The sequence below is a fragment of the Lithobates pipiens genome, unplaced genomic scaffold (assembly GCF_037356315.1).
Source record: "Lithobates pipiens isolate NorthernLeopardFrog02 unplaced genomic scaffold, aLitPip1_a1.2 Scaffold_8, whole genome shotgun sequence".
NCBI classification, from domain to species: Eukaryota; Metazoa; Chordata; class Amphibia; order Anura; family Ranidae; genus Lithobates; species Lithobates pipiens.
The window spans coordinates 269,450,356-269,477,055 of NW_027507903.1; the positions used below are offsets into that span (position 1 = coordinate 269,450,356).

General features: G+C 40.3%; 1 protein-coding gene across 4 annotated transcripts in view; it reads right to left on the bottom strand.

The window, feature by feature from the left end:
• PTPRQ (protein tyrosine phosphatase receptor type Q) overlaps positions 1–26,700 on the bottom strand; it is a 429,454-nt gene that overhangs the window by 151,888 nt on the left and 250,866 nt on the right. For all 4 annotated transcript variants that reach the window (XM_077471954.1, XM_077471952.1, XM_077471951.1 and 1 more), the window contains 5 exons: positions 26,173–26,335; positions 23,181–23,459; positions 20,010–20,161; positions 16,324–16,465; positions 15,904–16,173 (listed from right to left, as the gene is read on the bottom strand). In XM_077471954.1, coding sequence (XP_077328080.1) covers positions 15,904–16,173; positions 16,324–16,465; positions 20,010–20,161; positions 23,181–23,459; positions 26,173–26,335 — 1,006 coding nt within the window. The remainder of the gene's footprint in view (positions 1–15,903; positions 16,174–16,323; positions 16,466–20,009; positions 20,162–23,180; positions 23,460–26,172; positions 26,336–26,700) is intronic.

Genomic DNA, 26,700 nt, shown 5'->3' on the forward strand with positions numbered 1-26,700 from the left:
ATGTGTATTAGATCACCAGCCTGTGGTTTTTGGCAGTTAATTGCACAAAGTTTTCCATTTACTTAAAGCAGCTAGCTCTGCTACATAACAGCTGCACTATTGCCTTTAACACCCAGTGATTCTATTTCAGAGAAAAAGTAGCCACTTCCCAGATGACCTCTCAATAGATATATGCTCATTATGAATAATACTATGAAGGCTTCCTGAAATAATTATAAGAAATGAGTAAATATGCAGTTCACTCAACACAAAAGTACACATGATCCACAATTCCTAATTATCTGGTATTCTGAAACTTTAGTCAGCCTCAGCCTTGAAACCCCTGGGGTCGTTTAAAGTTCTGTAGTTAAGTCTTCAGTAAAACGAATGTGAAAAGAAAACACTGTTTTTAAGCATAAAAGATAAGCAGCAATATGATATGATTAAAATTTAATGACACTAAGACAGGGCACAGCAGCTGTCATGAATGGATTACTCTTTGTTGATATACAGTAAAGCGTGCCAACCTGTTTGCTGCATCACATAGTCATCCATGGTTGATCAAAGTATGCCCTAGAACTAGAACATAGTCATCCATGGTTGATCAAAGTATGCCCTAGAACTAGAAGAAAAGCGTCTACTATCATGACCTATGGTCCTATTAAGACTATGGTACAGACTTTAGTTTGTAATGAATGCACACATATAAATTAAAGTATATAAAACTCAAGAACAGAGCATAATATACTGTAGCCTGCCAGTGCTTGGATGTAGTGGTTACATTTGTTTTCTTTTTTGTAGGCTCCTTCTACTTAATTTTAACTTGGTAATCCTATAAGTATCCCTGTATGCCCTGTACACACGGTGAGACTTTCCTACGGAAAATGTGTGATCGGAAACTTGTTGTCGGAAATTCCAATCATGTGTAGGCGCCATCAGACAGTTTCCATCGGAATTTCCATCGCACAAATTTTGAGATCTGGTTCTCGAATTTTCCATCAACAAAATCTGTTTGCGCAAATTCCGATCGCGTGTACACAATTTTGATGCACAAAGTGCCATGCATGCTCGGAATCAAGCAGAAGAGCAACACTGGCTATTGAACTTCATTTTTCTCGGCTCGTTGTATGTGTTGTACGTCACCGTGTTCTTGATGTTCGGAATTTCCAACCAACTTTGTGTGTATGCAAGACAAGTTTGAGCCAACATCCATTGGGAAAAAAAATTTGTTGTCGGAATGTCAGATCGCGTGTACAGGGCATTACACAGACAGAGGCATAGCGTGAAGCTTGTGGGCCGATGCAAAATGAACCCAGACAGCAGAGGGAAGAGAATGGAGTACAGAGGGGGTGATCAGTGAGGCGGGGTGGGGGGGTAATTACAGGAAATGTCATATGTCCCCTATACCTGGATATAACTCTCTGAGATCCAGCAAGGTAAATCCATGACAGGGGAGCCTAGGGATGATGTAAACATACTCCTTCTGGTTCCTACAGTAAAATAAACCCGTTTTTAACAACACTGAGGTGCTAGTTTACCTGCAAAATGATTTACAATTCTGGTCAGCTACTTCACACACCTCTGCCATATGTATTGCCAGAAAGATCTTAGCATCTTCAGCTTTCTGAATCAACTCACTGTTCATTGAATGGAGAAAATTATTCTCATTCATTGTCCAGTGAGCAGACTGGAGGTGAGGAGGTGACCTGGAGTGGCACATGTAATCTACTTAACTATGCAATATGGCCAAATTACATAAATTAATAAAAAAAAGCTTGTCAGACATGCAGATACATTATACAAACATATAAATAAAAATATAAAAAATAAATAACTAATGTGCAAACCCTCAATGGAACAGGACCGGTCAATGAGTAGCTGCCAACATAAAAAGTGTTCTCACACAAAATTAAATAAGGCAAAGAGTAATGTGGCGCTATCTCAACCAGAATATATAAAATAAAATAAAGTGCAGTGTTCTAAGAAAAAGCACTTAATAACAGTACTAACTACAATCAATGAATCTAAAAGTGCAATGTTCAAGCTTCATAAAAGCAACTCAGTGACAGTTCTATCTACTGTAGATGAATAATAAAGTGCAATATTCAGAAAAACTTAATCAACATGTGCAAAAAATACAATCACATCAAAATTAGTATCTTTCAAAGTGCAAGAAATCTTCAAAAGTAAAGTTCAGAAATGCTCCAAAGTGATAATAGTGCAATGGTAGTGTCCAATTAAAGAAAACCCAGATAAACAGTTGATAGAAAAAAGTGCATGGAGGAGCCGGGTGTCGTCACTTTCGGTCGCGTCCGAGATCGGAAGTCCCTTTGTTTGTATAGCTGTACCAAGTGTTTTTAAACTGTAACTTACTACTCATTTTTTTTAAATAAATTGCATTGAATTACTACACTATGGAGCCCCCCCCCTTTTTTTATTGCATGTAAACTGCATTGGATGAGCCTGGAATCTTACCCTTATATCTGCATTATTTTGAATACTTTTGGGAGCATTTCTGCACTTTACTTTTGAAGATTTCATGCACTTTGAAAGATACAAATTTTGATGTGATTGTATTTTTTGCACATGTCGATGAAGGTTTTTTGAATATTGTACTTTATTTTTATTTTTTTTAAATCTTTTTATTGATTTTATAGAAAACATACAACAGTGGAAGTGCCCACACGGCCTCATCCATAACCGGGCCTGGTGGCCCACAGCTATCTAACAGCGATCTTCTAACTAACAACATTCCCCCTTCCCCCCACCCTCCCTCCCGTCACATCTCGACCATTGTACGGATTCACATTTTCCTTAAGGTCTACTTTATTATTCATCTACTGTAGTTTGTACTGTCACTTACTGTTATTACTGGCTTCTCCCTATTTGTTGGAACAGCAAACAAGAATATACTCAATTGTGGATATTGTTATTATATTGTAAGTTCCAGAGGAAGCAGACAAATCCTGCGAAAACGCGTTGGAACAGAATATCTGGAATTATGTATATCAACTTTGTAAAGCTGCTCAATATGATGGATGTTTTACCAGTGTTGGAATGTTTTTAAACAAATAACTGCATGATCATTTGATCAAGCAACTGTTTTTAAATGTTGTGTATAAAAAAGATGTAAATCTTTTTATATAAAAGTGAATTTATGCGTTTCCTCACTGACAACTCCATGGCCATTAAAGTCCCATATACTACAGTAGGGGGTTACTTTCTCCCCCCCCCCCAAGTTGTTCTTTCCTACATTATACATTATGAAAACATTAGAGTTACATGGACACTTGTTATTAGCTATCCATCAGTGGGATCCTGAAAGGTCCTAAAGATTATAGCAATAGTGTGATAATGCCACAAAGAAGGGCAATGACAATAAAGCAGCAGGCCCAGACTGAAGCACTGGATCACCGGTCCCTACTAGTACAAGAGGCAACGAAATGGTAATAGTGGAGTCAGGTAAGAAGAAAATACTTTAGGGCTATTTTTAAAAACAAAATAGTAAATTGATAGGAGAAGGGTATGTGGGAAAGATCGAAGGGACATTTTTTTTGCACAAAAATTGACATTTAGAGGTTTGCATTTCAGTTTATATTTAGCCAAACGTATTATTGCAACTGTTTTTTACATACAGTATCTCACAAAAGTGAGTACACTCCTCACATTTTTGTAAATATTTTATTATATATTTTCATGTTACAACACTGAAGAAATTACACTTTTCTACAATGTAAAGTAGTGAGTGTACAGTTTGTATAACAGTGTAAATTAACCGTCCACTCAAAATAATTCAACACACAGCCATTAATTTCTAAACCGCTAACAACAAAAGTGAGTACACCCCTAAGTGAAAATGTCCAAATTGGGCCCAATTAGCCATTTTCTCTCATTAGTGTTACAAGGTCTCAGGTGTGAACGGGGAGCAGGTGTGTTATACTTGGTGTTATCGCTCAAACCCTCTTATACTGGTAGCTGGAATTTCAAAATGGCACCTCATGGCAAAGAACTCCTCGAGGATCTGAAAAAAAGAATTGTTGATCTACAGAAAGATGACCTAGGCTATAAGAAGATTGCCAAGACCCTGAAACTGAGCTGCAGCATGGGGAGGACAAGACCATGCAAACGGTTTAACAGAACAGGCTCCACTCAGAACAGGCCTCGCCATGGTTGACCAAAGATGTTGAGCGTACATGCTCAGCATCATATCCAGAGGTTGTCTTTGGGAAAGAGACATATGAGTGTTGCCAGCATTGCTGCAGAGGTTGAAGTCAGCCTGTCAGTGCTCAGACCATACACCACACATAGCATCAAATTGGTCTGCATGGCTGTCATCCCAGAAGGAAGCCTCTTCTAAAAATTATGCACAAGAAAGCCCTCAAACAGTTTGCTGAGGACAAGTAGACTAAGGACATGGATTACTGGAACCATGTCCTGTGGTCTGATGAGACTAAGATAAACATATTTGGTTCAGATTGTGTTAAGCATGTGTGGCGGCAACCAGGTAAGGAGTACAAAGACAAGCATGGTGGTAAGAGTGTCATGGTCTGGGGCTGCATGAGTGCTGCCGGCACTGGGTAGCTACAGTTCATTAAGGAAACCATGAATGTCAACAGGTACTGTGACATATTGAAGCAGAGCATGATTTCCTCCCCTTAGAGACTGGGCCGCATGGCAGTATTCCAACATGATAATGACCCCAAACACACCTCCAAGACGACCAGTACCTTGCTAAAGAAGCTGAGAGTAAAGGTGATGGACTGGCCAAGCATGTCTCCAGACCTAAACCCTATTGAGCATCTGTGGGGCATCCTCAAACGGATGGTGGAGAATAATTTTGAGAGGACAGTAAATTTACAATGTTATTCAAGCTGTACACTCACTACTTTACATTGTAGGAAAGTGTAATTTCTTCAGTGTTGTCACATGAAAAGATATAATAAAATATTTACAAAAATGTGAAGGGTGTACTCACTTTTGTGAGATAATGTATATAATAGCAAGACCCAACGCATAGCTTGATATGTGGGATGTCTTGTTCACAGCAAATTGCTCTTTTGAAGGACTCCATTCATTTGACCTAAATGGTTAAATGTCATGCAAAAAAAATAAATACAAAAAGCACCTACTACATTTTCCATTGGAATGTAACACAATTCACCAGCTTAAACTGACTCTGCTTAAAGCGGGAGTCCGCCGGGACTCCGCGTTTTTTTTTTTTTTAAAAGCCAGCAGCTACAAATACTGAAGCTGCTGACTTTTAAAATAGTGACACTTACCTGTCCAGCGCGCCCGCGATGTCGGCACCCGAAGTCGATCTCTAGATCGTCTTGTCGGGTGCTGCCGCCGCCATCTTGGGTATGGGAATCAGGAAATGGAGCCTTTCGGCTTAATTTCCCGGTTCCCTACTGTGCATGCGCGAATCACGCTGCGCAATAAGGATGGTCCCCGCTGCCTCTGGGATCTGTGTGTTTCCCAGCAGGCAGCGGGGCACTTGCGGAAAGGGGCGGGCACTTGCGGAAAGGGGCGTAATCTACACCCCTTTCCGCAGAGAGCTATCCCGGAAGTGGGTGCAGAATACCTGTACTGTACAGGTATCTGCACCCCCCTCCCCCCTGAAAGGTGCCAATTGTGGCGCCGGAGGGGGGGAGGGTTCCGATGAGCGGAGGTCCACTTTAGGGTGGACCTCCGCTTTAACACAACTGATTCTCTCATGGTTTTGTTTTCCATGCATTTTGTTTGCTCTGGAAAATGCAGAAAAATGCATACAGTAACACCACATCTGATAGTGATGGGCCCTAACCTGGAAATGTTTTTACAGAAATTATACAGTGGCATTATAATAACTAGTACAAAATCTAAATTAAAGTGTTTTTAACCCTAAAACACACTGTATGTATTTTCTTAAAACAAAACCTCTATTTACCTTTTTTTTCACAGATCTTTAGGCCGACCACATGACTACCGGCCACTCTCCTACTCTGATCCACGGCTACAGTGGGAGGGGCCGAGAACTCCCTCTGACGTCAGCTGATCAGCTCCTCTAGCTGTAGCCCTGGATCGGAGGTGTAGAGCGTCCGGGAGTCACGTTAATGGCCTGAAGCTCTCTGAAAAAGGTATATAGTGGCATAATGTTAAAAAATACTTACATAGGGAATTATGGCTGCATAAAATAGAGAGTCTGCCAGTGACATTTTATAAAGTTTAATTTTATACTGATAGTGGCAGGAGAGGGGGCAGGCGGACACGCAGACTTTGAGGCAGGGGAAGAGGGCAGGAGAGAGGAGAGCTGCAGACGTTGGAGGCACGTAAACTGACCATAGTAATCAGGGCTCAGCAGCCATGATTATCATGGTCAGCCCACAGAGGGGGACACAGGAACTTGCAGGATCAGCCAGGTTTTTTACAGCTTAGAAAGGGGCAGATTAGAGAGCACAAGCACTGTGCTGTTTAATCTGCTACAAGGCAAGAGGATCTCTTTTTTTTAGGGTTACAAACACTTTAACACCTTTAGTCCCAGAAGGATTTACCTCCTTCCTGACCAAAGCATTTTTTGCGATTTGGCACTGCGTCACTTTAGCTGACAATTGCGTGGTCGTGCGACGTTTTACCCAAACAAAATTGACATCCTTTTTTTCCCACAAATAGAGCTTTCTTTTGGTGGTATTTGATCACCTCTGCATTTTTTATGCGCTATTAACAAAAAAAGAGCATCAATTTAGAAAAAAATTCAATATTTTTTACTTTTTGCTATAATAAATATCCCCAAAAAATATATAAAAAAATAATTTCTTCCACAGTTTAGGCCGATATGTATTCTTCTACATATGGTAAAAATATTTCAATAAGTGTATATTGATTGGTTTGCGCAAAAGTTATAGCGTCCACAAAATAGAGGATAGATTTATGCCATTTTTATGATTTTTTTTTTTACTAGTAATTGTGGTAAATCTGCAAGTTTTATCGTGACTGCGACATTGCAGCAGACAGATTGGACACTTTTGACACTATTTTGGAACCATTGACATTTATACAGCGATCAGAGCTAAAAATAGCCACTGATTACTGTATAAATGTCACTGGCAGGGAAGGGGATTAAACACTAGGAGGCGATCAAGGGGTTAAATGTGTTCCCTCAGTGTGTTCTAACTGTAGGGGGGATTGGCTCACTAGCACATGACAGAGATCACTGCTCCCGGTCACTGGGAGCAGTAGATCCCTGCCATGTTGCTAGGCAGAACAGGGAAATGCCTTGTTTACATAGGCATCTCCCCGTTCTGCCTATCCTCCTTGCAATTGCAGGACGCCGGCAAACATCGAGCGCGTGCGCCCGCTAGGTGGGAAATACGAAAGGATGTATGGGTACGCTCTTTTGCGCACCCATGCTATTCTGCTAACGTAAAATGGAGTGCAACGGTGCTTAAGGTGTGTTTAGAACCAATACTTTTTTTAGTTTTGGATAGAATGTAAAAGAGTTATAACTCCTTTTTCTTTTTATCGGTGTCAGTGTATCATCCTTTGTTTTGTCATGGTGACCATTGTCACTGTTACAGAAACTGTTGGGAAATCGAAAAATTCTTTAGTTTTCACAGAAACAAGGGATGAGGGGAAATCTTTAAAAATTAATCTGTTCTGGGGATAACTGTCTTCACTTTCGAGAGATCTCCTCTTACTTTCTACTGTGCCTCTGGGAAAGGAAGTGAAGGGAAATCTCCCTAACAGGACACAGAGATAAAAAAACAAAACAAAAAAACAATGGATTTAAATGTACATCAATTATGAAAGGGATACCACTGAATGGAACCGTGGCACACAATGCCAATGGTTTGATTGATTACTACAATGTTTACCTTAAAATGATTAGTGAAGTGAATTTTTATGTTTGCTCATCTATATTTTTATTATTGCATGTAGAGATTTGTAGATTAGCCACTGATCTATTGATCAACGTGCGTACAACCAGCCTGTTGGAAAATGTTCTTTTCTCCCCACTGTCATAATACAGTAGCATAGTGGGCGAGATTCCCCATCCACATCAAGTGTGTAGATGGGGAATCAAGTCATTTTGTTTTGTTCAACTCATATATGGCCAGCCTAAAGCACAACAAGAATAGCATGATAAATTAGCCCCTATGTATATGCAAAACAAACTATACATATAATCAAGGCTTATAATGACAATAAACCACAATAATAGGAGTATTTAAATCAAGCAGATCTTTTTTTACATTTATAAAAAAGTCTAAAAAATCTGCACATTCCTTTTAATGGGAGAGGATGTAAAAGATAAACCCAAACTTCCGTTATGAGCAGAGATCATTCGCTTGTACATTATTTTTATGAGATTTATCTACTGTAAAATAATAAACTAAACAGAATTAATGAAAACTAAATCATTTCACATTGAACGCAACTGTGAAATTGTGTAGACTTCCCTTTAAATTCCTGACCTGTTTTTTAAATACTATATTTATCCTACATACATGCTTGTAATACAGTATTTAGTTATGGCATTTCCTACTTTGCATAGTATTGTGAGAAGACACTTTTGTCTCGAGTTCAAGTGAAAGCTGTAAAGATTGAAAAAATCATCAGGTCCCATGGAAGTTAAATAGGCTGAAAGAAAACTAATACCAAGTGCTGCATTATTGGCAGAAAATTTGCTGATATGTAGATACCAAAATACCAGACTTCAAAGCTTTTGAATAGTTTTTCACCTGACCAGGAGTGACCTTCTATGATACCCTCTTCTAGTTTGATAAACTGTATGCTGAAACAGCCAGATTTAAGACGAATGTACTATAGAGTTACAGATACAAACAGGATTACGGTTGCTTTAGCATGGAGAATTGGATTTCCATTCTTTGAGAATGACCAAAAAAAAAAAAAAACCCTCATCAGAGCTTTTAGCCACAGCTGGTATTAATTTGGTCACGTTGTTCCATGTATCCTATACTTGCAGCACAGCTTGTTTTCATTTACTAAAGTGGAATCCACCAAGATGAAGTGATCAATGTCTGCTCGCCTCCAAATATTTCATATATGTTTTATATTTATCTCTTCTATACTAAACCCAATGTCAAGTTAATCATAGATGTAAACATCTTTCTTTAAAATGCAGGGCATGTGTAAGACATTCCCTATAAAAGGCTGAAATTTGTTAACACGAATTTAAAGCAAAAAAACAAAACTTCTAAATGAAAAAAAATACATAACAAAAATAAATAAAATGTTGATTCAATATTTGAATTAGGGCAAATACCTTTAAATTACTCTGTATTATCAAAAGGGCAGTTCAAATTTTACTGCAGCATATATTTATCATATGCCACAAAAGTAAATTGATATACTAGGCATTACATTAAAAAAGCAGAAGTATGACCACACTAAAAAATAGCTATGCTCACTGTAATCAGTAGAGCAGTTTGTGATTGTTTTTGGCTGTTCTGGGCTATGTAGGGTACAGATTTGCAACAAGCGAAAATAGACTCTGGACTGCCGCACTCTTGAAAAAAAAAAACGCCTTTCTTTATTTAAAAAAATCACATAAAAAAAACACAGTGAGCACAGCAGACAAAAAAAAAGCCTGACGTTTCGCAGTAGCAGTAGAGTAAGTGTCAGACTTCCACTTACCAGACCAGTGAGTCCGCTTGGGCGTGGTCTCCCATACATGTCTGACTTACAACCTCTGGTAGAGTAGACAGGTGGCTGGGAGTGCGGAGTTGTATGAGAGTTGTATGAGAGCCTATGATGAGGGCCCAGGAGCTGGAAGCAGGAGAAACCCTGAAGCAGCAGGTGAGTAGGCTGGAACACAGGCAATTGGGGTGCAGAGCAGGGGATAAGCAGGCGGGTCCGGGTACAGGCAGGATTCGGCAACAGGCAGGCAGCAACTGTACAATAGGAACAGGCAGGAGCGAGGTCAGAACAGACCGACTTCAGGTGCAGACAGAGATCAGGGGTGTCCAAGAGCAATCCGGGTCGTCAGGAGATCGGAGATACAGGAATGCAGATACAGGCAATGGAGCAGGGACCGGGGGAGCTGATGATCAGGCAACACTTGAATGGAGTATGCGGCAGACCTAAATAGGCCGATTGGCAGCAAGCACCGTGCACGTGCGTCAACACGCACAGGCGCGCGCATAAGTGCATGTGCACACAACAGCGAGCACCGGCGCACACCAGAGCCCGCAGGGGCGCGCACCACAGCACGTACAGGAACATGCGCGCCAGCATGCACCATCGCACATCGACGCACACCAGCACGGCCAGCACCGCGACCAACCAGGTAACTTCTCTGACAGTAAGCACTACTGCTAGTGTGAAATGCCAGCCTTTTTTTGTCTGCTGTGTTTGCTGTGTTTTTTTATGTGATTTTTTAAAATAAAGAAAGGTGTTTTTTTTCAAGAGTGCGGCAGTCCAGAGTCTATTTTTGCTTGTTGCTATTGGCAATTGCCTGCACCTGTGGCCGAGAGAGGCGTTTACTACCTGCATGTGTGTCCCTGGAGTGGTGAGATCTCTTTCTTTTTGTATTACAATTTCAGGGTGTAGATTTGATTGCTTCCCCCATCATCTAGAGGATTTCAGAATATAGTGGGAGGGAGGAGGCAAATCAGCAGTTTGAATATTTTTGTTGTGTCAGCCAATTGCTGGGAGAGGGTGCCAAGAAGGTGGCTGGGGAGTGTATGAATAGTTTGGAGCCTGAGGCAGCATTGTATTTGTTCTGAAGGAGATTTTTCCAGCCTGATGGGCTACTGCCCTTCTAAGCATCCCATGCTGAAATTCAACATGTATTCATTTAGGTAGCAGAGCCGGGGGGCCTGTTCTGCTAAGAATCTCTGAAGCTAAGAAAGGGATTTCACTGAGGAGCCAGTCTGGAGAGTTATCTTGAGAAATGTTTGGCTGATATTGAAAGGAGGCATCCAAATATCCAGGGACATTGTTATTACAGACCTAAATGTAGGATCCTAAGGACTGTTGCAGCTGTTATGCCTTGTACATCCAAGCCTGACCTGGGACTAATGGTGCCCCAGCACTGTCTATTATTCCTAGAATATTGCTAGAATGACTGGCCTAAGCAGTAGTGATAAAGGGGAGAGTGTCCTCTGATTACTTTTTTGTGTTCCAAGAGTATGCCACAACTTCCTACGCCCTACCCAAGCAATTCAGCAATACATTTTAAAAAGGCAACCCTTTTTTGTTCATTGAGCCAGAAAAGTGCTGCTGTGTGCACGGCTGCTGTTGCATCAATTTGGGAAAAGAACCTGAGTCAAACCCAACAGCCCCTATGAGGTGAGTGTTACACAATAACTATATTTCTAACTTTGATAGAGCTACCCAATTAAAAAGTGGTTACACTAATGTATAACAAGATGCCATTTAGTTAGGCACCTATATTGCCAGGTCCAGGAGGTATATGAAATGCACAAATTTCCTGAGCAAGACATACATAAGATTCATATCATATTTGGTCTCTAACAAACCTTTATTTTATTCTATTAAATAATATCTTGAATGTCAAATTAAAAAACATTGTCAGATGGAAATATAGATGTATTCAAAATAGTTGACATTAAAGGAATGTCTGCTGGAGCACAGTAAAGGAGACCACTGAACCAGACCGAATTGGCTACAGAAAATGTAGGTATAGTGATTTTTGCTTTACAGGGTTAGACTGTGACGGTAAATACCATTGTTATGGCAACAGATAGCTGCCATAACCCCAGTATTTTATTCAACGGGTGGTCCACTTTAAGTTAAAAGTGGTCTCTGCGGCGCATCTGCCGCAAGATCACTTTTATGGGGGAAATGTGCCCCCACCTCCCGCCACGTCCCGGTCATCTCTGCCGCCTACCGGATCTGTCGGTAGTGGTGGAGACAATCCGATCCTTTTCCCTGTTAGGTAGGAAGTTGAGTGAGGGAATGATGGCCCCCACTTGACTCTATGGCATTGGATGAGGGGAGCAACATCAAACTTCACTTCCGCCCTTTATTGAAGAAAAGAAAGATTTTTTAGTTATTGCTTTTAAGTGTAAATGTGAGATCTGAGGTCTTTTTTGACCACAGATCTAACATTAACGAGGTTCTGTCATGCTTTTTTTTCTTTTACAAGGGATGTTTATATTCCTTGTAAAAGGAATAAAAGTGATCCATATTTTTTTTTTTAAAGGGACAGGGTAATAATAAAAATAAAAAGTAAAATGAATAATAAAAAATATATTTTTTAAAGCGCCTCATCGCTCCGTGCTCGCGTGCAGAAACAAACGCTTTCGTAAGTCATGCCTACATAAGTAAATGGTGTTAAAACCACAAATGCGTGATATCACTGCAATCCTTACAGCAAGAGCAATAATTCTAGCAAAAGACCTCCTCTGTAACTCAAAACTGGTAACCTGTAGAATTTTTTAAACATTGCTTATGGAGATTTTTAAGTGTCAAAGTTTGTCGCCATTACACGAGCAAGTGGAATTTTGAAGCATTACATGTTGGGTATCAATGTACTCGGTGTAACATTATCTTTCACAATATTAAAAAAGTTGGGCTAACTTTACTGTTTTCAAATTTTTTCATTTAAAAAGGTGTATTTTTACCCAAAAAAATGCATTTGTAAGGCTGCTGCGCAAATACGGTTGACATAAATTATTGCAACGACTGCCATTTTATTCTCTAGAGTGTCTGAAAAAAAATATTATGTTTGGAGGTTCTAAGTAAATTTCTAGCAAAAAAATAATTATTTTAACTTGTAACAACAAGTGTAAAAAATAGGCTTGGTATTTAAGTGGTTAATGTGTATCAAAGTAAAAGATGCGCAAAGTTTTACATTTATCTTTCTTGAAAACTGAGCCACAGTAGAGTTAGAAAAAGTAGAAAAGCCTTTCCTCTGCCAGCATCCTGCAGATGTAGACTCTCTGTGTGGACATAGGAATCTAGCTAGAGGTCTGACATGCCCCCTGAGAAGCCAGAGCTATGGCTTTCCATTCCAATCATCAGGGAGTATGAGCTTTTCTGATTGTAGAGCTAAAAGTTGAAATCAGTAGGTTGTTCAGCTCAGGCTTATGCTGGTGATACACTATACAAAAAATCGGTCATTTGGACTGTTGTTTCTTTTCGGTCAGTTAATGGGCATAAATCAGTAATCGGTTGGGACATTTTGAGCCAAAAAAAAAAAAAAAAAAAGTACAAGTTTGGAATTTTTCTGCCAAATGAATGGTAAATTAAAAGGTTAATGTGTTTTCCGTCCAAACTGTTTGCACTAGGTATATTTGAGAAAAACAAACATTTTTTTTATCCAATTGATGTCTATAAATGAATGTGGTGCATGTAAAAGTGATTTTCCTGCTTGTTACAATATTTTGTTTTCTGATTAGCAGAGGTGCAGCGCACCTCCACAGAGCCAGATTGCAGCAAGTGATGCCCTCTTTGGTCACATTGCTTGCCTTTATTGACTAACAAATGATCAGTCTTTAGAAATGTAATTCCTTTTGGCTTGTATTACCAGTAGTGACACCTGCATGTCATACGTCAACAAAGCCAGCTACTGGAAAGACATTTGTATTCCTAACACAGATGTCCTTTAATATACACAGTTGTGCTTTTGTGCATTTTACCAGACAGAGGGCTGGTTGGAAATTGTAGACTGTACACTTTGACTATTGCTTTTCAGTTCACTAATTAATCCAATGCATAAGGCAGTTATAATTGAAAGGTTAAAACAATGCTCCTAAAGTTATTATAACTTCAGCACTGTCGTATTTGAATTACAGCACATGTTCAACAGTTAAGCTCTACTCAATTTTGCAAAGATGCTGTTTCTCTGTCAGGAAGCATTCAATTGTGACTCTGGGTATAGACTATGGGGTTGATTTACTAAAGGCAAATAGACTGTGCACTTTGCAAGTGGAGTTGCTTCAGAGGGGGTTATTTACTAAAGGCAAATCCACTTTGTACTACAAGTGCAAACTACAAGTGCAAAGTGCTCTTGAAATTGCACTGAAAATGCACTTGGAAGTACAGTCACTGTAGATCCTTGCACTTGTAATTTGCACTTGTAATGTCAAGTGGATTTGCCTTTCGTAAATAACCCCCAGAGCTTAGTAAATGAAGGAGGGCTCTGATGACTTCCATCATCTAATCATGTGCATTTTTTTCCTTGCATGTAATTGGGTATATTCTTTGCAAAGTGAATACCTAATTTACTAAGCCCTGGAGCAACATCACTTTGCAAAGTGCACAGTCTATTTGCATTTAGCAAATCCACTAACATTCTGTATCCCTCAAATGGGAATGTCATATACTGCACGCCTAGTCCACAGTGGGATGTTTTGTCCATAATTGGGGCTGATATACTAAAACTGGAGAGTGTATAATCTGCTGCAGCTGTGCATGGTAGCAAATCAGCTTTTAGCTTCAGCTTGTTCAGTTAAGCTTTGACCAAAAAAAAAATGAATAGAATTGCAGTTGCACCAGATTTTGCACTCTCCAGTTTTAGTAAATCAACCCTGTTGCTACAATTATAATTGCATTTCATTTTTTTTTTTTTAATACAATAATGTAGAATATGCAACCTTCATTGGCTAAAAGAGAGAGGAAAGCTAGAAACAATGTACCAGATGTGTGCACATGAATTTTTTTAAGCCCTATTTATTTTCTGGCACTTGTTTCTAAATAAAACCAAAGAATAGTGAGAGCCAAGTGAGAGAGAAACAGTTCACAACAGATAATAATGAGGATGCCTAGGCCTCGTGCACTCCAGCATGCCACAAGGACTACTATTTTCCTTACTCAGTGAGTAGATCACTTATACTCCCCATAAAGCTCCTCGGCTACATCTGTTAGGCCGCGTACACACGGGCGGATTGTCTGCCCAACTTAGTCCGCTGAACCGTGTTTCAGCGGACAATCCGCTCGTGTGTGGGCTTCAGCGGACTTTTTCAGCGGACAGTCTGACGGACTTAGTCTTTCGGAATTTCCGTAATTTTGTCCGTCCAAACTTGGTTTCAGCGGACAGTCCGCTCGTGTGTAGGCAAGTTGGATGGACTAAGTATGGCGCATGCTCAGAAAGGATTTACACGCCGAAGGTTGCATTGCAGTGTATTGGACGTCGAATTTCTAGTCCCGTCGTACGTGCTGTACACGTCATCGCGCAAGCTTTCAGCGGACTGTCTGTTCATCGTGTGTGGTCAAGTCCGTTCATTTAAAAGTTGGACGGACTGTCTGTCGGATTGTCTGACGAACTTAGTTGGGCAGACAATCCGCCCGTGTGTACGCGGCCTAAGGAAGTAACATCTGTAAGTGCTCACGTGGTGGTGTAGTAATTTTTTGGTTTTCTGCTTTGCTGGCCTTGTACAACATAATAACATGAAACTTTACAAAATCTACAAATATAACTACTTTCAGTATGCCTGTGATATAATGCATGTCATCCAATACTATTTTTTCAAGGGTATTTCAGTGCCATAGATAGCATCATTAAATAAAAAGTACAAGTAATGTTAGCCAGACACTCTGTTGTGAGACAGTGAAGCTAATCTGATTTCACCTTGTGTCAAAAATAAATGTACTGTCAATGACTCAGTGCTGGCTCTCTAACCATGACTAATGTCAGAACACCATTAATAAAAAAGCTGACAGCAGCTATACAATTATTTTCAATTCAAAAGAATCAAAACCTTAGCTTTAATATTAATAAAATCTGTGCGCTGCTACAATCGAATCAAACATACATTTTCTGTGAATTTTAGCTGCTGCCACCTTTTTGATCATTTTTAAAGCAAATCTGTCATGAGCTCAACAGGGGGGGCTATCATTGGTGACACCTCCACCTGAAAATTCAAGTAAGCATATAGGGAAGGACTATTATTTTGAAACAAATATTAACGTTTCAAAGTTGAACAGCTATCAATTTGCATGTCAGATAACATACAGTACCTTCTTCAGACTTTGTTGTTGCATTGCATATGTCCTCCTTTCCTTTCCCAGCAGAATTTGCTGCTTGAATAGAGAAGTTATATGTGGTATTGGATAGAAGATCCCTGAAGGTGTAGGCATTATCAGTAGTGCGAACAAAGGTAGCGACATTTTGAAATATTAGGACGTACTGAGTTATTTTTCCATTTGGGCGAGCTGGTGGATCCCACTGAACTAAGATGGACTGCCAACTTGTTGCCACACAACGCATGTTCTGGACCGAGTCTGGGGCTTTTAAAGAAATATATAGATTTTACATTCACATAGTAACATTGGATCACATATCAATTATAATAGCAGATTATTAGAAAAACATCAGTGCAAAGTAGACTGGACAATGATAAACGTACAATATGTCAATATTTATAGATTCATACATACCTGACTCTTCTGTTGTGAACTGAATAGTATTGCTGAATTGATTACCATTCCCTGCTTTTGTAAAAGCAGATACACTGGCTACATAGGTCTTAAATGGGTCCAAATTGGTTAGCTTTCCTTCTGTCTGAGCTCCTGATATATTCTGGGAAACAAAAAACAGTCTAGTTAATATGGGGACTACCTAAGCCATATCTACCCTAATGGCACTTGTGGGTTAGTCCCCATGGGTGCAGGGTTACAGGGGGCAGCACTAAAAACAAACATCTACAATTTGGGCAATTTCAGCAAGAGAACTCTATGTATAAACAATAGTAGGGGATGTTGAGAGAAATAGGAATTCTCTTCATTGTGCTGGAAGCATCAAAGGGTTGTTCCTTTCTATTGTTTGCTAAAGATCAAACCATATTTTTTTTCTCCAACCTGGTAATCTGCATAGTTGGAAAGCATCACTGCACAAAAAGCAGTCAGCATGCCAGCTCCAATAGTGCATTTTAGTAGTTGCTTTTATTAAAATAATAATATGACGTAAGGAGAGGGGCTTGCACAACAGAATGCTATTATTCATGTGTACAGTAAATACAAGTCATGGGACTATAATATTCCAGATGTCGAAATATAGATCAACACCATTACTGCAAGACTGTCTATGTATTATTGTTCTGTGCATCCATTTATTGTTGTCCCTGTAACAACAATAATTGGATGCACAGAACATTAATATATAGAAAGTCTTGCAGTAATGGTGTTGAGCTATATTTTGACATCTGGAATATTATAGTCCCATCACTGTATTTACTGCACTATGTACATATGACTAACAATGTCTGATTTTTGAAAGAATTTATTTGCAAATTATGGTGGAAAATAAGTATTTTGTCAATATCAAAAGTTCATCTCAATACTTTGTTGAGTGATGTTTTGGGGCAGTCGCTGGGCAACACAGACTTTCAACTCCCTCTAAAGGTTTTCTATGGGGTTGAGATCTGGAGACAGGCTAGGCCACTCCAGGACCTTGAAATGCTTCTAATGAAGCCACTCCTTCATTGCCCGGGTGGTGTGTTTGGGATCATTGTCATGCTGAAAGACCCAGCCAGGTTTCGTCTTCAATTTCCTGGCTGATGGGAAGAGGTTTGCACACAAAATCTCACGATACATGGCCCCATTCATTCTTTCATGTACATGGATCAGTTGTCCTGTTCCCTTTACAGAGAAACAGCCCAAAAGCATGATGTTGCCACCTCCATGCTTCACAGTAGGTATGGTGTTCTTTGGTTGCAACTCAGCATTCTCTTTCCTCCAAACATAACGAGTTGTGTTTCTACCAAACAGTTCTACTTTTATTTCACCTGACCATATGACATTCTCCCAATCGTCTTCCGAATCATCCAAATGCTCTCTAGCAAACCTCAGCTGGGCCCGGACATGTACTGGCTTAAGCAGGGGGACATGTCTAGCACTGCAGCATCTGAGTCCCTGGCAGCGTAGTGTGTTACTGATGGTAGCCTTTGTTACGTTGGTCCCAGCTCTCTGCAGGTCATTCACTAGGTCCCCCCGTGTCGTTCTGGGATTTTTGCTCTTTGTTCTTGTGATCATTTTGACCCCATGGTGTGAGATCTTGTGTGGAGCCCCAGATCGAGGGAGATTATCAGTGGTCTTGTATGTCTTCTGTTTTCTAATTATTGCTCCCACTGTTGATTTCTTCTCACCAAGCTGCTTGCCTATTGCAGATTCAGTCTTCCCAGCCTGGTGCAGGTCTACAATTTTGTTCCTGGTGTCCTTTGACAGTTCTTTGGTCTTCACCATAGTGGAGTTTGGAGTGTGAGGTTGTGGACAGATGTCTTTTATACTGATAACAAGTTCAAACAGGTGCCATTAATACAGGTAATGAGTGGGGGACAGGGGAGCCTCTTAAAGAAGAAGATACAGGTCTGTGAGAGCCAGAAATCTTGTTTGTTTGTAGGTGACCAAATACTTATTTTCCACCATAATTTGCAAATAAATTATTTCAAAAATCTGAAAATGTGATTGTCTGTCTGAATTTGTTTCCACATTTTGTTTCTCATAGTTGAGGTATACCTATGATGACAATTACAGGCATCTCTCATCTTTTTAAGTTGAAGAAGTTACACAATTGGTGGCTGACTAAATACATTTTTTGCCCACTGTATATAAATAGGCACTGCATATACAGATATATAGATTTTCACACTGAAATCAGGCAATAGGATGAAACCAACTCATCTTTTGAGATTTTTTATGACAACTGTCTTTTATGACAACTGTAAAATGTGGGATTCTCCCCCACTCTCTGTTTCGGTGACAATGGACACCGGGGAAAATAGAGGTGAATCTACCCAGCAGGTACATAAACAGCAAAAAAGATGACAAGGGGCCTGAACCTTTCCCCATTCTATTCACAACTAAAAGACTAATTAACTAAAGAAAAACATTTTGATTTTACATTCACTTTAACTTCTTCAGATCAGCACTATAGCCGAATAGCGGCTACAGCCTGGACCTAATTTGCCGGGAGGACATCAATAGACGTCCTCCTGTGCCCGAGCAGCCTGCGTGCCCCCTGCAGGGTCGCTCATAGTGCGCTCTGTGATCAGCGAGTCTATGAGACTCGGATGATCACAGATCGGAGTAAGGGGTCGATCCTGACCCCTTACCACATGATCAGCTGTCAGCCAATGACAGTTGATCATATGATGCAAACAGAGATGTAATTGGCTATTTTTTCTCCTCGCGCCGATAGCGTGAGGAGAAAATAAAAAGCCGATCACCGGTGGCTCTCACTGGGACATTGGTCCCGATCAAGAACAGCTCCCACCAGCTCATCTGTGCCCACCTGTGCCACCTGCCAGTGCACAACACTGCTGCCTACCAGTGCCCACCAGAGCCACCTACCAGTGCCACACATTAGTGCCCACAGTGCCACCCATAAGTGCCCACAATGGCACCTATCACTGCCCACAGTACTACCTGTCAGTGTCACCAATCGATGCCTCATCAACAGTGCTGCCCATCAGTGTCACCTACCAGTGCCCATCAGTGTCACCTACCAGTGCCCATGAGTGCCAGTGCCATCTATCAGTGCCACCTATCAGTGCCCATCAGTGTCATCTATCAGTGGTACCTATCAGTAACACCTATCAGTGCCACCCATCAGTGCCACTCATCAGGGCCCATAAGTGCCATCTTATCAGTGGCCATAGTGCCGCCTTATCGGTCCCCATCAGTGCCGCCGTATCTGTTCCTATGAGTGCCCATCAGTGTAGCCTATCAGTGCCCACCAGTGCAGCCTATCAGTGTCCACCAGTGCTGCCTCATCAGAGCATATCAATGAAGGAGAAAAATGACCTGTTTGCAAAACTTTATAACAGACTATGAAACATGATTTTTTTTTCAAAATTTTCCATCTTTTTTTGTTTGTTTAGCAAAAAAATAAAAACCCCAGCTGTGATAAAATACCACCAAAAGAAAACTCTATTTGTGTGAAAAAAATGATAAAAAATTAATTTAGGTACAGTGTTGTATGACCGCGCAATTGTCATTTAAAGTGCGTCAGCACTGAAAGCTGAAAATTGGTCTGGGCAGGAGGGGGGGTTTAAGTGCTCAGTAAGCAAGTGGTTAAGTTATCTATAGCAATTGTTTAATTTTTCCTAAGTTATGGATATATTTACCTGAAAGAATATAGACTGACTGCTGTTTTCCATAATTTGAAAGCTGTACATGTACACAATACCATTAGGTCTTGGACTAGGCCTCCACTGCAACCAAGCAGAGCTGTCACTTGCATTGATGAAAGTCAGATTGTAAGGAGGTACTGATGGCTCTGTAATGCAAAGGATGTAATGCTTGCAGTGATTTTTTAAATATTATACACAAATATTTTCAAAAAATATTATTATCATTAAGTAGATTTCAAGGTGGATATAAAATCACTCAATGCACTTCTGTTAATATAAAAAATCATTGAATTTATTTTTAAATGCAACTGGTAGAAATACCTGATTTGTCATTCTGATTTTGTCATGATATGAGCTTTTTTTGATCTCCTGCTCAACAAAACTGAAAAGGAGGGGAACACACAAAGCCAATGGGTCCTTCTGCAGTGAAAATGCTAAGGCTAGCCATACATGACTTTCAATCAAGTTTGTCTAGCCGTACGGTGCCAACATGGGCACTCACAGCTTGAACTTTTACCAATTAAGTAGGTATTGGCTGGAATTTGAAACAAGTATAGTCAGCTTAACATTGTAAATGCCAAAGTGATGAACCACCAATGTTCTATCAATAAGCTTGATGCTTATCCTGGACCAAGCTGTAATCTCTACCTGCAACAGAGATTCAGGACCCTGCTATGATAATGGAGAACCAGACAATACTGTCTGGCAGAGGTTTTACAAGATATATTGAAGCTGAACAGAACGGAGCTGTGTGGGACCCCCGAACTACGTGGGACCCCTGTTTACCTTGTTGTGGCAGGGACTGCAATGGAGACGTGAGTCAGCTGGAGAACCAGGCTTCACTGAGCGTGTGTATTGAAAGGCATGTAAGTATGCATCAGGCTGCTCTTACTCCCTCTAGTGGTGGAAACCAGGTAAGACATACAACTACTCATAATGAAGAAATCCATTCATATATATATATATATATATATATATACAGGATTAACTTCCCTTACCTGTCCTCGCCGCAGGAATTGCTGAACCAGACAAATTCCAGCCTTCACCCATCACGGCGGGTATTGTTAGCCAACCTTCAGGTTTATCTGGGGCTCTTTCTCGGAAGAACCTCCTACCTGGGCCATGTAGAAAGCTCTGCCAGAAACTTTTGTGCGCTCTGTATAAACAGTACACCAAGTCTGGTTTTCCCAGAGCCCAGTCTTCCAATGGAGAGGACTTACAGGCAAAACCTTGCTTCTTCGGCTGACGAGGCCCGGGTACCATACCATCTTGGGAGTCAAAATATCGGCCCGAGGTATGGATCCAGTTTGTTGTAGCCCTTAGGCCCTCGCAGGGACCTGCATAGAGCTAATGTTTTACGTGACCAACCACCATAGACACTGACGAAAAAACTGAGGTGCCTCCCAGATGGGAGGGGTTATATAGGGGAGGAATTCTCCTTAATTGGGGTCAACCAGTGTCCAATCACCAGAGGTGCCTATATAACCCACTATGTAATGAAGCTCCTGTGTCCCGTGATGTATGATCAAGAAATATAGGTATTTCAATGCTGTATTTAACTATGCAAAAAATGCATGGCTAAGAAAGGTTTTAATATAACCCTAGCACTGCGCATTCTGGGAACACGAGCAGAAATGCCCGCTTCTGCACATGTTCCTGGAATGCATGTTCCTGTCATTTGTTAATTGCACCATAAACATGGCCAGCAAACATGCGTTTGGCCCCACTGCAAATGTGCTAAAACATGCCAAGCTCTGCATCCAAAAAAGGGGCATTAGCTTCTTTGGTGCATCTGTCACATGCAAGTGTTATGCCTGTGCTGCTGCATGAAAAACACACAGATGTGACTGGGTCCTCATAATGCTTTATTTTCTAGAAAGCCACTGCAATTTTCCTCAGGTATTGTCCAGTGTCAGCATCCACAACAAAGACCAACATGATATCTCATAACAGAAACTATCATAAAAATCCTTGCAGTAGCCTTTATTTTCCTGACTGCTTGCAGCATGTATGGATGAGAAGCCTACTGTTCATTCTGTGAGCAGCCCGTATAAAAATATATCATATTTAGTTTACAGAATTCTCCTCTTAGGCAGCACTTAAGGCTGAACTCCAATCAGCTATAAAAAATGCCATTATGGTATTCCACACCATGTTTATGATGTAATACTCATTTAGTAAAGCGGGGTGTAATACGGTGGAATAGTTACCAAATTCATTGGTCCTATGGCAGCCAGAAATCTTCTTCCCTCCAGCAGTTTAATGTGCCCTTTAAATCATCAAATATGATGCAGGACTAGTCACTTGTCTTGCATTAGATGAGATATCGTTTTCAAAAGGGAAGGTCACACAACTATGCAGGTAGTACTGACTAGACACAGACACTTGGCTGGAGCTCAATGAATACATACAGTATACAGTATATCTGTTATACCATTTATATATATACAGTATATATATATATATATATATATATATATATATATATATATATATATATATACAAGCAAACTTGAAAAGATGCTGATAGTGCTGCTGAAAATAGCATGAAATGCCACCATTTAGCACTGAACGTTATCACCAACATCATCTATTTTTCCCATTTACAGAAAAAGTAGACAATTTAATTTACATGTTAACAGGCTACTTTGATATAAAGGTAAAAAAAAAAAAAAAGCAATGATAAACAAATAAACAATACCACGTTTATATTAAAAAAAATAAAAAAAAAAACAAAAACAGAAAAGTATTCATATATAAATATCTTTTTAGATCAGCAAGGCAAAAAGGCTATAGATGCATTTAGGATAGAATTGTAATTAGCGATACCACAGGGCATAATTAAATAATCCTTTCTATGACAAAACGTCAAACTACTCTGCTCTCAGTGTGACTTTTGGTCAAGTGGCAGAGGACAAAATAATAAAATGCCACCAGTGTAAGTACAGTTTTTGTAACATAACTAAACCTGTCAAAGCAATGAAATTTAAGCACCAAAGAAGAACATATCATGCACAGCTTTGACCTTGTTAGAGAAATGTAATAATTCAAGAAGAAACATGAGAAAGCAGATGAAGACAGTGAAACTGGAAACATGTACAGGATTATAAGGGATCACTTTTCTGATGATTTTAATTTAGCACAAATATGTCATAGGACAATTACCTGCTTCATCTGTGAGAAATGGAAGCTGGATAGAAGGACCCGTTCCTTTTACTGTTCTTGCAGCAACAAAGATAAAATACTGGGTAAATGGTTCAAGATCCTTTAACGTGATGGAGACTTGCATAGTATCAGGAAAAGACTTGTTTCCTTGTGGCCCATAAATCTGTATGTAGTAACCAGTTATAATGCCGTTTGGACGTTCTGGAGGATCCCACAATAACAAGACTGAAGTAGATGTTAGATTTTTGCATTCTCTGATCATAGGTGGTGTTTCAGGGACTAGAAAAAAAATATCATAATAAATAAAGTATATCTGCAGGCTTGGGCCCATAAAACCTTGTATGAGTAAGCTCTGCTGTGATTCATGACTACTCACACGTGACCACAGATACACATACAGGAATTATATTTACTTCTAAGATTTAAACTGATGGTACAGTGAATCTGCCAGATATTGTCAAAACAATTAACAAAAGCCCAGTTGCCTATAGAAGCCCAAACATTAGTTAAATTCTATTTTTTAGGAAACTGAAAAAATGATAGTCAGTGAGCCTGAGAGCAAGAGCAATCATCCCCAATGTTCTACTTTGATATGTGTGTTTCTGTGCGTGTGTGTGCTGGATATTTGAGGGGTCTTATACTATTGACGAGTATAAGAGAATTTTAATACTCTATACCAGGGGTCTCCAAACTTTTCCCTTCAAGGGGCACATTGTATATTTAACACAAGTTTGGGGGCCAAAAAAAATCTGTTATTTACAAATGAATCCGAAGCAGCAGAATAGAAAAGAGTTTGACAGGCAACTGGCAGCGGTGCTGGGTGGTGCTCCTGTATCCTTTGCACCTTTGCCTCATGCCCTGGGTTCTTACATCGTTGTTCCCTTCAGAGTATCCCCATACATCTCTTTCCCCATCATAGTCTCCCCGCAAATTTGTGACCTCCTCAGAGTCTCCCCGCAAATTTGTGTCCCCATCAGAGTTACTCTGCAAATTTGTGTCCTCATCAGAGTTCCCCCACACGTTTGTGTCACCATCAGAGCCCCCCACATTTTTGTTTCCCCTTGATAGACCCCTCAAACACATTTGTGTCCCCATCACAGCCACATGCACATTTATGACCCCCTCAGAGCCCCCATGCACATTCATGTCCCCTACAGAGCCCTCCTCTTGCACATTTATGTCCCCATCACAGCCCCCCTCACACACATTTATGTCCTCCTCAGAGCCCCCTTTACACATTTATGTCCCCATCACAGCCCCCTCACACACATTTGTATCCCCCTCAGAGCCCCCCCACATTCACATTTATGTCTCCGCTCAGAGCCCCCATGTACATTTGTGTCCCCCTCAGAGCCTCCCACATACATTTGTGTCCCCCTCAGATCCCCTCACAGATATTTATGTACCCCTCAGAGCCCCCACATACATTTGTGTTCATCTCAAAGCCCCCCATGTACTTTTTTGTCCCCCTCAGAGTCCCCCCATTTATGTCCCCCTCATCCCCCCCCCCCAGCACGTTTGCCTCTTCATCAGAAATCCCTCTCATGTGCTCTGAAATAACTAGCAAGCAATCCCCAGCTTCAGTGCAAATCTGCTGCACCTTCCAGCTCTGGTCCTGCTGTTACACAGGCACCCTGTGTAAAAGATTTGGTAACAGCGGGACTCCAATGAAGTTCTTCAATGGTTGCATGGCGATCCTAGCAACCAATGTGTAGCGCTGCCGGGAGGTGCAGGCTTTTTCAGGTTTCAGGACTTGCTCTGTACAGTACGGGAGGAGTGGAGTATGCAGGAAAAGTCCCGCAACCTGACAAAGTTTAAACACTTGCCGACCAGCTGCCATCATTATACTGCGGCAGGTTGGCACGATCCCATGAACCATCATAGCTGTACTTCGACTCCTTTAAGTGGAAAAGTAGGCGCTCACGTTGGCTGCATTGTGGAGGTGCCAATGCTTGTGGCCGGCAGTCGCTATGACCGCCGGCCTCACGTGATTGCAGGCACGAGAGTCAGAACAGGGATATGTGTGTTTAAACACACATATCCCTGTTCTGCGAGGAGAGGAGGGGCAGATCGTGAGTTCCTAATAGCTAGGAACAATGATCTGTCATCTCCTATAGTCAGTCCGCTCCCTGCACAGTTAGAACACACAGTCAGGGAACACAGTTAAACCCTTGATCATCCCCTGGTGTTAGCCCCTTCCCTGCCAGTGACAGTTACACAGTAATCAGTGCTTTTTTATATCACTGATTGCTGTATAATTGTCAATGGTTTTTAAAAATGTGTCAAAAGTGTCCGATATGTCTGCCATAATGTCGCAGTCCGGATAAAAAAACGCAAATCGCTGCCATTACTAGTAAAAAAATCTGCCATAAATCTATCCCCTATTTTGTAGACGCTATAACTGTTGCACAAACCAATCAATATACGCGTATTGCGATTTTTATTACCAAAAATATGTAGAAGAATACATATTGGCCTAAACTGAGGAAAAAATTTGCTTTTTTTTAAAAAAAAATATTGTAGTATATTTTTTTTTTTCAAAAGTGTCACTCTTTTTTTGTTTATAGCGCAAAAAATAAAAACTGCAGAGATGATCAAATACCACCAAAAGAAAGCTCTATTTATGGGAAAAAATAACGTCAATTTTGTTTGGATACATCGTCGCATGACTGCACAATTGTCAGTTAAAGCGACACAGTGCCAAATTGCAAAAAGCCTGGTCATTGAGCAGTCAAATCTTCCGGGACTGAAGTGGCTAAAGAGACCAGTCCCTGCAGTGAGTGTGAGGACTCAAGCTGCAGGCCAGAACAAAATGTCCTAGTTGGCCTGCTTTATACTGTAAATACAGTAATGTTTTAAAATGCCTCTGATACATAGAACATTGGCAGATTTGCTTATTGCATCTTGTAATTGGGCCCAGTACGTTAAAAAAACACACAAGTACATATTCTATACAACTGTAAACCAATTGGGAATTTTATTGGTGACCTACCATCTTGCTCTGTGTTAACATCAATCATCTCACTAGCTTGGTTTCCATCTCCAAATATAGTGCTTGCAGTAATCCAAAACTGGTAGTGACTGAACTTTGCAAGACCATCAATTATGGCTATAAAACCATTACTATCAAAACTGAAATCATTGGATGTGAGGTTCTACAAAACAAAATTGGAGGTAAAAGAAATATGAGCAGATAACTACAGTTCAGTTTAACTTTCATTACAAGAGAAAGACACAAAATATATAATCATTGGTCAAATTACATAATATAACAGTACACAGAAAAGCACAGATAATATATGTCTGCATCACTGTCAATAGTCAGTAAAAAATATATAAAAAAAGAAAAGGCTATACTATGGGCTAGCAGAGGAGAAAAAATGGGAACCATTCCAAGTGATCAAAACTGGTAATTACTCAAACCATATAAAATGCTTCTATATGTATTAGGCCAAAACAATATATTAGGTTGCATTTGATGGCTTAGGGTGTCTTTGAAAATAACTAGCTTTGACATGTC